The sequence below is a fragment of the Dreissena polymorpha genome, chromosome 8 (genome assembly GCF_020536995.1).
Source record: "Dreissena polymorpha isolate Duluth1 chromosome 8, UMN_Dpol_1.0, whole genome shotgun sequence".
Taxonomy (NCBI): Eukaryota; Metazoa; Mollusca; class Bivalvia; order Myida; family Dreissenidae; genus Dreissena; species Dreissena polymorpha.
In genome coordinates this window covers 25,538,307-25,552,206 of record NC_068362.1, presented here as the reverse complement: position 1 = coordinate 25,552,206, position 13,900 = coordinate 25,538,307, and the positions used below count along the sequence as shown (strand labels likewise).

At 40.1% G+C, this 13,900-nt stretch overlaps 2 protein-coding genes across 2 annotated transcripts in view; both read left to right on the top strand.

Moving 5' to 3' along the window:
• Positions 1-508: 508 nt before the first annotated feature.
• On the top strand, positions 509-1,676 carry LOC127840393 (uncharacterized). Its single transcript, XM_052368805.1, has 2 exons — positions 509-752; positions 1,429-1,676. Exons 1-2 carry the CDS (start codon positions 509-511, stop codon positions 1,674-1,676), a joined length of 492 nt encoding a protein of 163 aa, XP_052224765.1.
• A 3,378-nt stretch (positions 1,677-5,054) lies between these two features.
• Positions 5,055-13,900, top strand: part of LOC127842121 (ribose-5-phosphate isomerase-like) — a 32,231-nt gene continuing 23,385 nt past the window's right edge. The window contains exons 1-5 of the mRNA XM_052371466.1: positions 5,055-5,264; positions 7,760-7,820; positions 8,403-8,458; positions 9,314-9,373; positions 10,840-10,973. Of these exons, the coding sequence (XP_052227426.1) occupies positions 5,100-5,264; positions 7,760-7,820; positions 8,403-8,458; positions 9,314-9,373; positions 10,840-10,973 (476 nt within the window). The 5' untranslated portion in view covers positions 5,055-5,099. The remainder of the gene's footprint in view (positions 5,265-7,759; positions 7,821-8,402; positions 8,459-9,313; positions 9,374-10,839; positions 10,974-13,900) is intronic.

The window sequence follows — 13,900 nt, the reverse complement described above, 5'->3', positions numbered from 1 at the left end:
GGTGATGGTGGTGGTGATTGTGATGGTGGTGGTGGTGATGGGGAAGACGGTGATGGAGGTGGTAGTGATGATGATGGTGTTGGTGATGAATATAATGGTGGTGATGGTAGTGGTGGTTAAAGTGATTGTGTTTGTGATAATGATGGTAATGGTGCTGATGGTGGTGGTGATGTTGGTTATGGTGGTGTTTGTGGTGTTGCTTGTGAAGGTGGTGGTGTTGGTGGTGGTGCAATGGTTATGGAGGTTATTTGTCATGTTGTTGCTGATTGTTGGGGTGGCTCTGGTGGTGGTGGCTCTGGTGGTGGTGATGGAATTGGTGGTGGTGATGGTTGTGTTGATGTAGATATAGGTGGTGATTGTGATGTCGTTGGTGGTGATGGTTGTGATGGTATTGGTGATGATGGTGGCGGTGATGGTGGTGATGGTGATGGAAGTTTTTGGAGAGATGGTGGTTGTGATGGTGGTGATGGTGATTTGAATAGCGGTGGTTATGGTGGTGATGTGGGCGATGACGACGATGGTGGTGACGGAAATGATGGTTGTTATCGTGGTGTTGGTGGTAATTGTAATGGTGATGGTGGTGTTGACGGTGATTGTGATGAAAATGGTTGTGATGGTGGTGTTGGTGGTGATGATGGTGGGGATGGTGATGAAAGTGATGGTGATGGTGGTGTTGGTGATTGTGGTTGTGGAGGTGGTGGTGATGGAGCTTGTTGTGATGGTGATGGTGGTGTTGACGGTGGTGGTGGTAGGTACACGGTGGTGATGGTCATTGAGTGGTGGTATTGGTAATGGTGGGGGTGATGTTAATGGCGGTGATGCTGGTGATTGAAGTTGGGTTGGTGGTGATGGTGTTGATAATTGTGGTGGGTTGTGGGTGGTGCTGGTGGTCGTGGTGCTTGTGTTGGTGGGTTAGTGAATTTAGTAGCTGTGGTGGTGGCGATGGCAATGATAATGGTAATGTTGGTAATAGTGGTGATGATGGTGGTGTTGATTATGTTGGTGATGGTTGGGTGGTGTAGTGATTGTGATTGAAGTCGTGGAGGTGGGGATGGTGGCGATGATGTTGTTGATGGAGACTATGGTGGTGATGGTGGTGGTGATAGTGGTGTTGATGATGGTGATTGTGGTTGTGATGGTGGTGAAAGTGAGTTTGTTGATGGTGGTGATGATGGTTATGGTGATGGTGGTAATGGTGATTGTGGTTATGATATTGGTGGAGATGGTCCTTGTGATGGTTGTGGTGGATATGATTGTGATTATTATGGTGGTGGTGATGATGGTGATGGCAATGATGGTGGTGATGGTGATATTGGTGGTGATGGTGGTGGTCGTGATGGCGGTAAATTGTTGAGTGTGGTGGTGATTGTGATGTTGATGATTTGGTGACGATTGTGATGATTGTGATGCTGTTGGTGGTGGTGTTAGTTATAGTGATGTTGATGATGTTAATGGTGGTGATCGTGGTAGTGATGGTGGCGGTGATGGTGGTGGTGATGATGGCGATGGTTGTTGTGATGATGGTGCTGATGGTGGTGGTGATGGTGGTTATGATTGTGGTGGTTTTGATAGTTGTGGTTGTTGTGGTTGTTTTGGTGGTGATGATGGTGACGGTTATGATGGTTGTTGTAGTAATGGTGGTGGTGTTGGTGGTGGTGATGGTATTGGTGACGTAGATGGTGGTAATGTTGGTGGTGATGATTGTTGTCGTGTTGATGGTAGCGGTGGTGGTGATAGTAGTTGTGATTGTGGCTGTGGCCGTGGTGATGGTGGTGGAACTAATGTTGGTGGTGATGGTGTTGGTGATGGTAATATTGGTGGTGATGGTGGTGGGTTAGTGACGGTGTCGGTGATCATGATGGTGGAGGTGATAGTGGTGGTGGTGGTGGTGATATTGATGGTGATAAGGGTGATGGTGATGATTTGGTGACGTTTGTGATGATTGTGATGCTGATGATGGTATTGTAAGTTATAGTGATGTTGATGATGGTCATTGTGGTGGTGTTGATGGTGATGGTAATGGTAGTGGTAATGATTATTGTGATGGTTGTGGTGATTGTGGTGGTTGTGATGGTGGTGATGATCGTTTTTATGATAGTGGTTGTGGTGATAGTGGTTGTGGTGGTTATGATTGTTGTATAGGTGGTGATGGAAATGGTGGTGATGGTGTTGTTGGTGGTGATTGTGGTGGTGGTGGTGATGGTGATAGAAGTGGTGGTTGTTATGGTGATGTTGGTGGGGATGGAGGTGACGATGATTGTGTTGGTGATGATGGTTGTGGTGGTGGTGGAAGTGTAGATTGTTGTGATGGTGATGGTGGTGATGGTGTTAAAGGTGATGGTGGGGGTGGGGATGGTGGAGGTTATGGTGATGGAAGTGGTGGTGATTGTGATGGTGGTGTTGATTGTAATGGTGGTGATGGTGATGGTAGTGGTGTAAGTGGTGATGGTGGTGACGGTTGTGATGATGTTGTTGCAGGTGATAAAGGTGCTAGTGATGGTGGTTGCGATGTTGATGGTGGTGTTGTAAATGGTGGCGCTAATTATGTTGGTGATGTTTGGTTGGTGGTGATGGTGGTGGTGAAGGTGATGTGGAGATGGTGGTGTTGGTGGTGATAATGGTGATGAAGGTGTTGTTGAGATGGTGGTGGTAGTGATGGTGGTGGTGATGGTGTCGGTGATGATGATGATGATGATGATGATGATGATGATGATGATGATGATGATGATGATGATGATGATGATGATGATGATGCTGATGATATTGATGGTGATGATGATGATGATGATGATGATGATGATGATGATGATGATGATGATGATGATGATGGTGATGATGATGATGATGATGATGATGATGATGATGATGATGATGATGATGATGATGATGATGATGATTATGATGATGATGATGATGAAAGTGGTTGTGATGATGGTGTTGGTGATTGTGTTGGAGGTGATGGTGGTGGTGGTGGTTGTGGTGGTGGAGGTGGTGGGGGAGGTTGTGGTGATAGTGGTGGCTGTGGTAGAGGTGATGGTGGTGGTTGTGGTATTGGTGATGTTTGTGGTGATATTGGTCATGTTGGTTGTGGTATTGGTGGTGATGGTCATTGTGATGGTGGTGGTGATGATGGTGATAATGATGGTGGTGGGGATGGTGGTGGGAATGGAACGGTGATGCTGGTGGTGGTCGTGATGAAGGTTGTTTGGTGACGGTGGTGGTGATTGTGGTGGTGGCGATTTGGTGACGGTTGTGATGCTGATGGTGGTGGTGTTAGTTGTAGTAATGTTCTCAGGTTACTTTATGGTCGCAAAACTGTAATTTTCGCCGTTCAATCGGTTCCAAGAACGCTTATGATGGCGGGGTTATCTGGCGACTATTATTTTTGATTTTCGTCTGTCAATAAAGTTATCGTTTACAGCAGATTGTTTAACAAATAATTACAGTTTTACCATTTACGTAATACAAAACGGTAATGAATACAGTACTTTCAAGACAATGTCGGGCATCATCCTCACACCTTTTAACTGTAGTTACCGTGGTACTTATGAACAGTTAAAAGCCAATGGTGAGCGATCGAGTCCCTTCGTACGCATAAAAAAATTCCCGTGTTTTTATAAGAGTGCGACATTGTTACTATCGTCTGTCGAGTTTCACGCCTGAAAAGCGTGCGTGTTGCAACAGACCAGGTGCTATAACTAAATATAGACTCTTAGTTTTCGGACATTCGCAGTTTTCGGACACCCTCTTTTTTAGAAAAAAATAATTATTTTTCGTGACTCTCAATTCTCAGGCATACTGGTTTTCTTCCATAATTAATGTCTCATTATTTTCGGACAGCATATTTTACCGCGCTTTTCTTCAGACTTCGGCCCTGTTTTCGCTTATCTTTTGACATTTCGAGCATGGAATTTTACAACGGTTTAATGTCATAAAAAACCCTGCAGATTCATGCCTGAAGGCAATAGAACATTACATTCGCGAAACTGGGTAAATAACCATGTATACCGGTAGAAAGTTATGGATTCACCCAACAGCACGATTTCCTCCTATTAAGGAAGCAGAAGGTTTTCTGGTTTTTACGTTTTAGTTCTATATCATTTCAGGCACAAGTTAGAAAAGCTTTGAAGTTGTATTTATTTTTTCAAGCAGAACCAGAAGAGTTAATCACAAGAAAAGTATTTAACATTGATTTATTGCATTTATTTCAATATAAATATAATTTTCGGACACCTTTATTTGGGTATATAAATTTTCGGTTTGCTGTAATTTTTGAATATTTTTCGTATCTAAATTTTCGGACACGAAATAAAATAAATGTTTTTAAGTGTCCGAAAACTAAGAGTAATTACGGGTAAATCGGAATAAATGCACGCTATGAGAAAGTATTTAACCATTTAAACTATAGAAAAAAAAGTTAATTTACGACTTAAAAATTGCAGTAGATGGTACGTTCATAAAATATTTGTGACGGGTGGGAGAGCAGAGGAGATACACGTTAATATCAGTAAATGAAAATGAATAAATAATGAAATGGAAATACATTAAATGAAGCATTTAATTTCAGGCGAAAATATATATAATATTTTGTAATGTGGTTTGATTGAGAATTTATTAAAATGCTTGTTGATACCAATATATTTATTATTGTACATTTATTAGTAGAATTATGTTGTGGTTCATTCTTTGTTAGACTCACTGACTTTTTTAAGCGCCAACTTAGATATGCGTTGATTTTTTTTCATCTTTGTAATCATAAATGGAGTTTGTGTAAATCCTGTACACAATTATAAGAGATTGTCAATCAATGGCATTTTCCTCCTTGATGTTTTTTTTTTTTTAATCCCACCACTGTAAACACTTAAAGGTACATTACATGAATAATTGCAGTTTTCGTGGCCGGTCGATTGGCCTACGTTAAAAAGTCGAACTTTATGTCCTGTGGCTGTAAGAAATATTTAATACGTTCAAAGAGCGAACAACTGAATTGCCTTCAGCGCTTTGATAATATTAACTTGTTTTTGCTTACTGACACCCGGCTCAATATTTTCCCGTGTTTTAATCTTAAAAGCCGGGAACCTCCCAGTTATAAAAAGGGCATGAAACCTTGCGGACGTTTAGGAAAACTTGCCAAATATTTAATTCATCCTCAGTACCAGGGTCACAAGTATTTGTCAACAAGTGCAGTTAAGTTTAGTAAAATGGCTGGAATCGAAGCGGGGAAGAAAGCAGCCGCCATTGCGGCTGTCAACAACCATATTAAGGTAACGATTTTCTACTTTCAGTTTGTTTCACGTGTTGAAACTGATAACGGACAAGACCCCGTCTATGATTTATCACGAGAACACATAGATATATTGTGTTTGTAAACACACTATTATAATTCGTGATCTAGATTTTGATGGCGACCGACGCATGTGTAATTTAAAGTCTACTTATTATTCACCATGGATCACCAACTTTTTTAAATCATCAAGCATCTCGGACATAGCCTATGTCATAGGCAAAATCATTTTGCTAGGTACAATATTGTTGTTATTTGAATATGTGAGCGTTTAGTGACGTTATCATGCAAATGAGGCTACAGAACATTATTGGAAATTGAGGGTTTATCAAATATAAATCTTTAAGCACCGGTCTAGTGTTAGAATACATATCTAAATTGAAATACTCAGAAACACCTCAAAGAACTCAAACACTACAGAAGTTCAATAAAGTTATCACAAAATTCAAAATAGTCATTTAAGTATAAATAGACATATGAGCCATGCTCTGTGAAAAGGTGGTTTAATGCATGTGAGTAAAGAGTTGTCCCAGATTAGACTGTGCAGTCCGCACAGGCTATTCAGGAATGACACTTTATGCTTTTATGATATTTTTTGTTTGAAGAAAGTCTCATCTTGGCAAAAATCAAGTTTAGACAGAAAGTGTCGTCCCTGATTAGCCTATGTAGACTGCACAGGCTAATTTGGGACGACACTTAACGCACATGCATTAAACCCCCTTTTTACTGAGCACGGGTCATATAAGCCATGCTCAGGGAATATGTGACTTCATTCATGATAAGCATGTAGAGTCTGCAGACGCTTATCGAGGATGACACTAAGCCTAGACTGCATGTAGAGTCTGCAGACGCTTATCTAGGATGACACTAAGCCTAGACTGCATGTGGAGTCTGCAGACGCTTATCGAGGATGACACTAAGCCTAGACTGCATGTGGAGTCTGCAGACGCTTATCTAGGATGACACTAAGCCTAGACTGCATGTGGAGTCTGCAGACGCTTATCGAGGATGACACTAAGCCTAGACTGCATGTGGAGTCTGCAGACGCTTATCGAGGATTACACTAAGCCTAGACTGCATGTGGAGTCTGCAGACGCTTATCGAGGATGACACTAGGCCTAGACTGCATGTGGAGTCTGCAGACGCTTATCGAGGATGACACTAAGCCTAGACTGCATGTGGAGTCTGCAGACGCTTATCGAGGATGACACTAAGCCTAGACTGCATGTGGAGTCTGAAGACGCTTATCGAGGATGACACTAAGCCTAGACTGCATGTAGAGTCTGCAGACGCTTATCGAGGATGACACTTAGCCTAGACTGCACATGGAGTCTGCAGACACTTATCGAGGATGACACTAAGCCTAGACTGCATGTGGAGTCTGCAGACGCTTATCGAGGATTACACTAAGCCTAGACTGCATGTGGAGTCTGCAGACGCTTATCGAGGATGACACTAAGCCTAGACTGCATGTGGAGTCTGCAGACGCTTATCGAGGATGACACTAAGCCTAGACTGCATGTGGAGTCTGCAGACGCTTATCGAGGATGACACTAAGCCTAGACTGCATGTGGAGTCTGAAGACGCTTATCGAGGATGACACTAAGCCTAGACTGCATGTAGAGTCTGCAGACGCTTATCGAGGATGACACTAAGCCTAGACTGCATATGGAGTCTGCAGACACTTATCGAGGATGACACTAAGCCTAGACTGCATGTGGAGTCTGCAGACGCTTATCGAGGATGACACTAAGCCTAGACTGCATGTGGAGTCTGCAGACGCTTATCTAGGATGACACTAAGCCTAGACTGCATGTGGAGTCTGCAGACCCTTATCGAGGATGACACTAAGCCTAGACTGCATATGGAGTCTGCAGACGCTTATCGAGGATGACACTAAGCCTAGACTGCATTTTCAGTAAAAGGACCTCCTTTTAATGAGAAATACAATGCAAGCTGAAAGTGTCCTCCCTGATTCGCATGTATTGACTGCACAGGCTAATCTGGGACAACACTTAACACACATGCATTTAGCCCTGATTTCCTACATCAAGGCATGCAGTTTTTTTCTAGCCATTCTGGGAAAAGGAGTCACTTCAGATTGAGATTTTTTAAATCAATAAAATGGCAAACTTTGGAATTGGAAATGAACCAAATTGAGTTTTTATCAACAAATATTGACACATCAGGAAAAAATCATATATATTATAGTTATATACTTTGTTGAAGTTTGTGAAATAAAATTGAGATAAAATAATCATAATTAGACACTTCTTTCTAAAAATAATTATATTTTTTTTGGAAATTGGGATTTAAGATCGGGCCGTTTGCTTTGGGATTGGGTCTTTTTTATGGCCATTTTTAAATAGCAGAAAAAACATGGCTTGTATTTATTGTATGAAGTATTGATCGAAATGTTGCACCATATTTCCACGTTAAACTATGAAAACTTTTGTTTCTTATGATCCTTTACAGGATGGTCAGGTGGTTGGGATTGGAAGTGGCACAACTGTCGTCAGTGCTGTGCAGAGAATTGGTATTTTTCTGTATTATTTATAATTGGATGTGCTCTGTGAAACAGGGGTTTAATGCATGTGCATAAAGAGGCGTCCAAGATAAGCCTGTGCAGCCCACACAGGCTAACCAGGGACGACACTTTCCGCCTTTTTTGATTTTCTGTTTAAGGAAAGTATTTTCTTCTCAAAAATCCAGTTAAGGCAGAAAGTGTTGTCCCTGATTAGCCTGTGCGGACTGCTTTACGCACATTCAACGCAATGGGGTCTGCTACTATCATTAGTTTCCTTTTTATATACAATCATAAAACAAGTATTGTCCAAATATTTCTCACTTTGTCTGATCTTACCCCTTTTGGGATTGTCTTATTTGTGATGTACCGGTATTTTAATTTATTCCATTCAAGATTTCTCTATGAATTAACCAATGACATGTAAGAAATACTGCTTTTTTCCTAGTTGTTTTATTTAGATATATGAGCTCTCTACAATCTTAAAAACTGAGTGACAAGGATGTCAAATATGTCCATGATTATTCAGATAAATGTTGTTTAAGTATGTTTTAAAATTCTATATACATAATGACTTAATGTTTCAATTTTCAGCTGAGCGTGTCAAACAGGAAAACCTCAAGCTTGTTTGCATCCCAACATCATTCCAGGTAAGACTGTGTAAATAATGTTACAATATAAATAACATAATGAAATATTTTGTTATAAATATGAATTTTTGTATTTAAATTACTCTTTAAGTTTTCGGTATACTTAGAAATAACTTTGTTTTTCTTGAAAATGTAGACAAATAAAAAAAATCAATACTGGTGTCCGAAAATTTAGAAAACAAAACAATGTTTTTGAAAGTAAAGAGCCACTAAATAGATTAAATTGACGATCGGATACAGGTTTCCAATTTGTGTAGACATTTTTTTTACAAATAGTAGCACATCTTGTAAAAGACCATGTTGTATAGTATAAATAACTTTAAATATGTTTTAGTTCAAGCTATTGGATGAAGCAATTGTCTTTTACTGGTAAAGTGGTAAACATACCTATTTACCAAATAACGCCCATGCGATCGTCTATTTTCTGAAGGCATTTGTCTGCCAGGTTAAATTACCTGAATCCAGTTGTAAAAACGCATTATGGAAGTGTCCCAAGATAAGGGCAACAGGGCAGCATTCTGGTAAAAATGACCTGTTAAAAACACTGTCCAAACACTAGTCATTAATTATGAAGGAAAACCAGTGTGTAAAATTTTTTAGGGGTCACGCAAAATAATGATTTTGGCTAAAAACAGGGGTGTCAGAGAATTTAGAGTGTCTTGTATTAATAGATATAGATAAAGTAGAGAATATAAATTGAATAATCTTAGTCTTAATGGGTAACTTCCAGTTTTCAGTTCAGTTGCAAAAATATTGATGTAAGAATAATTAATATTCATATAAGCATTGCTTGATGGCCAGCAGAAAAAAACAAGCTTTTTCAATTTGGACATGAACATTTCTTATTCACTGCAGGCTAAGCAGTTAATACTTGAAAATAACCTCGTACTAGGGACGCTGGAGCAGTATCCGGAGGTGAGTGCTTTTGTGAATAGATTTATTAGCTCACCTGAGCACAATGTGCTCATGGTGAGCTTTTGTGATCGCCTTCCAGGGGGCGATTTCTAGTTCATTCTTAAGGAAACTTCGTTATAACATTTGTTCAAATTATATCTTGGGTTGCAAAGAACAGGTCAGATTCTTGTATTCTAGGCCCTCTTGATGTAGTTTTATTGGCACTGGAATGTTTATCGCTTATATTTTATTATGCCCCCCTTCTAAGAACAGGGGGTATATTGTTTTGCACATGTCGGTCAGTCGGTCGGTCTGTCCACCAGATGGTTTCCAGACGATAACTCAAAAATGCTTAGGCCTAGGATCATGAAACTTCATAGGTACATTGATCATGACTGGCAGATGACCCCTATTGATTTTCAGGTCATTAGGTCAAAGGTCAAGGTCACAGTGACTCGAAATAGTAAAATGGTTTCCGGATGATAACTCAAGAATGCTTACGCCTAGGATCAGGAAACTTCATAGATACATTGATCATGACTGGCAAATGACCCCTATTGATTTTCAGGTCACTAGGTCAAAGGTCAAGGTTACAGTGACTCGAAATAGTAAAATGGTTTCCTGATGATAACTCAAGAATGCTTACGCCTAGGATCAGGAAACTTCTTAGGTACATTGATCATGACTGGCAAATGACCCCTATTGATTATTTAGGTCACTAGGTCAAAGGTCAAGGTCACAGTGACTCAAAACAGTAAAATGGTTTCCGGACGATAACTCAAGAATGCTTACACCTAGGATCATGAAACTTCATAGGTACAATGATAATGACTGGCAGATGACCCCTATTGATTTTCAGGTCAATAGGTCAAGGTCAAGGTCACAGTGACTCGAAACAGTAAAATGGTTTCAGGATGATAACTCAAGAAAGCGTACGCCTAGGATCATGAAACTTCATAGGTACATTGATGATGACTTGCAGATGACCCCTATTAATTTTCGGGTCACTAGGTCAAAGGTCAAGGTCACAGTAACTTGAAACAGTAAAATAGTTTCCTGATGATAACTCAAGAATAATTAGGCATAGGATCATGAAACTTCATAGGTTCATTGATCATGACTGGCAGATGACCCTTATTGATTTTCAGGTCACTAGGTCAAAGGTCAAGGTCACAGTGACAAAAACTAATTCACACAATGGCTGCCACTACAACTGACAGCCCATATGGGGGGCATGCATGTTTTTACAAACAGCCCTTGTTTTAATTTTAAAAACTGTTGGACGAAATCTGGATTTTTCAATTAAAAAGGTAAGTTATCTCAGTTAGCATCAAAGTAAGGAAAGTTTTCAGGGTAAATGTTTGTCCATTTGAATAAAATGTTGTCAATGTTATACATTTGAAACTGCTATATCTAGTTTTAAAAGGATAACAACATAACAGTAAGGTTAACCTTAAAAGATATAAATTATGATGTTTGGTTTGCAGTTGGATGTGGCCATAGATGGTGCTGACGAGGTGGACGCAGCCCTGACCTGTATCAAAGGCGGTGGTGGATGCCTCACGCAGGAGAAGATTGTGGCAAACTGTGCGAAGGAGTTCATTGTGATAGCTGATGAAAGGTGAGACTAAGTTTTTGTTTCCTAGACAAATGGCAAAAATTCCCAATTGAAAGTTTAAAAAATAAAATGAACTAAAATAAAAATTGCATATCTAGCTCTTTAAGTAAATATAATGTTATAAACACTAAAACATTTATTTTCAAGTGTAAATTATGTTTTAAATACTTTAAATAAAATAACTAATACAATTTTCTAATTAAATTCTGAATATTGCAATTATTCCCAATGCAAAGGGCCCCAGCAATATTCCCAAAATGGTGAAAAAAGCACTGCTTTAGGGCTAGTATCAAACTATGCTGATGATTAATTAAAATGAGTGCTTACTATGTTGTTGACTGAGGGGGTTGGGACGAGGGGCCTTTTTCTGTACTATTGTTTAAGAAATGGAGACCCTGAACTTATGAGCGTGTGCTTATTTGACCAAACATGAAAGAGTGAGCTTGAACTAACGGATCAGATTTTGAATAGCAGTTGGCAGCATATACAACAAGACTATGAATCCCCCGCAGTGAAGGTTTAGGACTTTTAAAAGAATTCCCCTGTCTGTCCGTCCATCGATCTGTTACTGATTCATTAATTGCATATCTCTTAAATACTTTCAACGAATTTCAGGAAATGAGGGTGTAATATTTAGGTCAGTGAGACAGTGATAGGATGGAATGAGTCATTGAAACAAGCTGCAGAAGGCTAAGACCTGTCACAATACCTCAATGTCAAGGTCCCTCTGTTTTGAGCTTCCACTTTGGATCCATTCACGTGTATAGCGTTTAAATACATTGAAGATGTTTTTATTGAAAGATTGCTCAAATGTTTTGCTCATTGAGAGGTGTTGCATGTTCAAGCTCAACCCTTAAATACAAGCTCCTCTTTTGCCTGAGATATCAAACCAAGATGAAGTTTACTAGATGCCTCACACTATATAAGCAATTTTGTCTTGTCTGGTAACGACAAATCTGTGCAATATCTGCATCCAACACTTTGTCTATTTATTCAACACTTAAACACCTTAATTATACATAAACGTGTAGCGAAACAGTAAGCTGAATGAACAACCTTGATTTCAGGCATAAAAAAAATAATTTTGATGAATGTTAAACATTACAATATAGTATTTATCCCCACGCTTTTTGAAAAAAAGGTGGGGATATTGTGGTTATCTCCGCCGTCCGTCCGTCCGTCTGTCCGTCCGTCTGTCCGTCCGTCTGTCCGTCCGTCCTGGCCACTATCTCCTCCTACACTAAAAGCACTAGAACCTTGAAACTTACACACATGGTAGCTATGAGCATATGTGCGACCCTGCACTATTTGGAATTTTGATCTGACCCCTGGGTCAAAAGTTATAGCGGTTGGGGTGGGGCCGCGTCAGAAATTATCACTCATTTTTTTAGGTTATTTTACATTTACTTCTTTATTTCTACACCGATTCACTTCAAATTGATACTGGACCTCCCTTATGACAATACGGTCAATCTCAACCATGCATGGCCCCATTCCCAACCCTGGGGCGCCCCGCCCACATAGGCCACACCCACCAAAAATTTCCATTTACTATAATTTTTTCATTTCTACACGGATTCACTTCAAATTGATACTGGACCTCTCTTATGACAATACGGTCAATCTAAACCATGCATGGCCCCATTCCCAACCCTGGGGCGCCCCGCCCACATAGGCCACACCCACCAAAAATTTCCATTTACTATAATTTTTTCATTTCTACACGGATTCACTTCAAATTGATACTGAACTTTTGTTATGACATTAGGGTCAATCTCAACTATGCATGGCCCCAATCCCAACCCTGGGGCGCCCGCCCACATAGGCCACACCCACCAAAAAATTCCCATTTACTATAATTTTTTCATTTCTACACGGATTCACTTCAAATTGATACTGAACTTCTCTTATGACATTAGGGTCAATCTCAACTATGCATGGCCCCATAACCAACCCTGGGGCCCCGCCCACATAGACCACACCCACCCAAAATTGCCTTTACTATAATTTCTTCATTTCTACACCGATTCACTTCAAATTGATATTGAACTTCTCTTATGACAATACAGTCAATCTCAACTATGCATGGCCCCATTACCAACCCTGGGGCGCCCCGCCCACATAGACCACACCCACCCAAAATTGCCTTTTACTATAATTTCTTCATTTCTACACCGATTCACTTCAAATTGATACTGAACCTCTCTTATGACAATACGGTCAATCTCAACTATGCATGGCCCCATTACCAACTCTGGGGCCCCGCCCACATAGACCACACCCGCCCAAAATTGCCTTTTACTATAATTTCTTCATTTCTACACCGATTCACTTCAAATTGATACTGAACTTCTCTTATGACAATACGGTCAATCTCAACTATGCATGGCACAATTACCAACCCTGGGGCGCCCTGCCCAGATATGTCACACCCACCCAAAATTGCCTTTTACTATAACTTCTTCATTTCTACACCAATTCACTTCTAATTGATGATGAACTTCTCTTATGACAATACGGTCAATCTCAGCTATGCATGGCCCCATTACCAACCCTGGGGCACACCTAGGTCAAACATTCGGCGTGGGGATACGCGTCGGCCTCTGCCGCGCCATTTCTAGTTGCATATACATCCTAACTGAATAATCAGACTTTACATCCTGAAGAGGGGTTTCTTCCTGATGATGCATTATGGTGATCTAGGGTCTGTTATATGTGATGGTTATTTCTCAAATCTTTAAACCATGCAGAAATTTAATTGAAAATTGTATTTACTGAATTTCATGTTGTCTTTAAAAGTTGTTAGCCTGATGCTCTGGGGCCGTATTCCAGTAGCTTCTTAAGTTAAAAAATTAAAGTTGAAATATTGCGCAATATTTTTTCTTATTTCCGCCATTTTTTCTATAAACATAAGATTTCTCTTAAGTTAA

Coding starts and splice junctions, on each gene's coding strand:
- LOC127840393 (XM_052368805.1), top strand. CDS start 509: ATGACGACGATGGTGGTGACGGAAATGATGGTTGTTATCGTGGTGTTG. Junction 753..1,428: donor GTTGACGGTGGTGGTGGTAG/GTACACGGTGGT, acceptor TGGTGGTGTTAG/TTATAGTGATGTTGATGATG.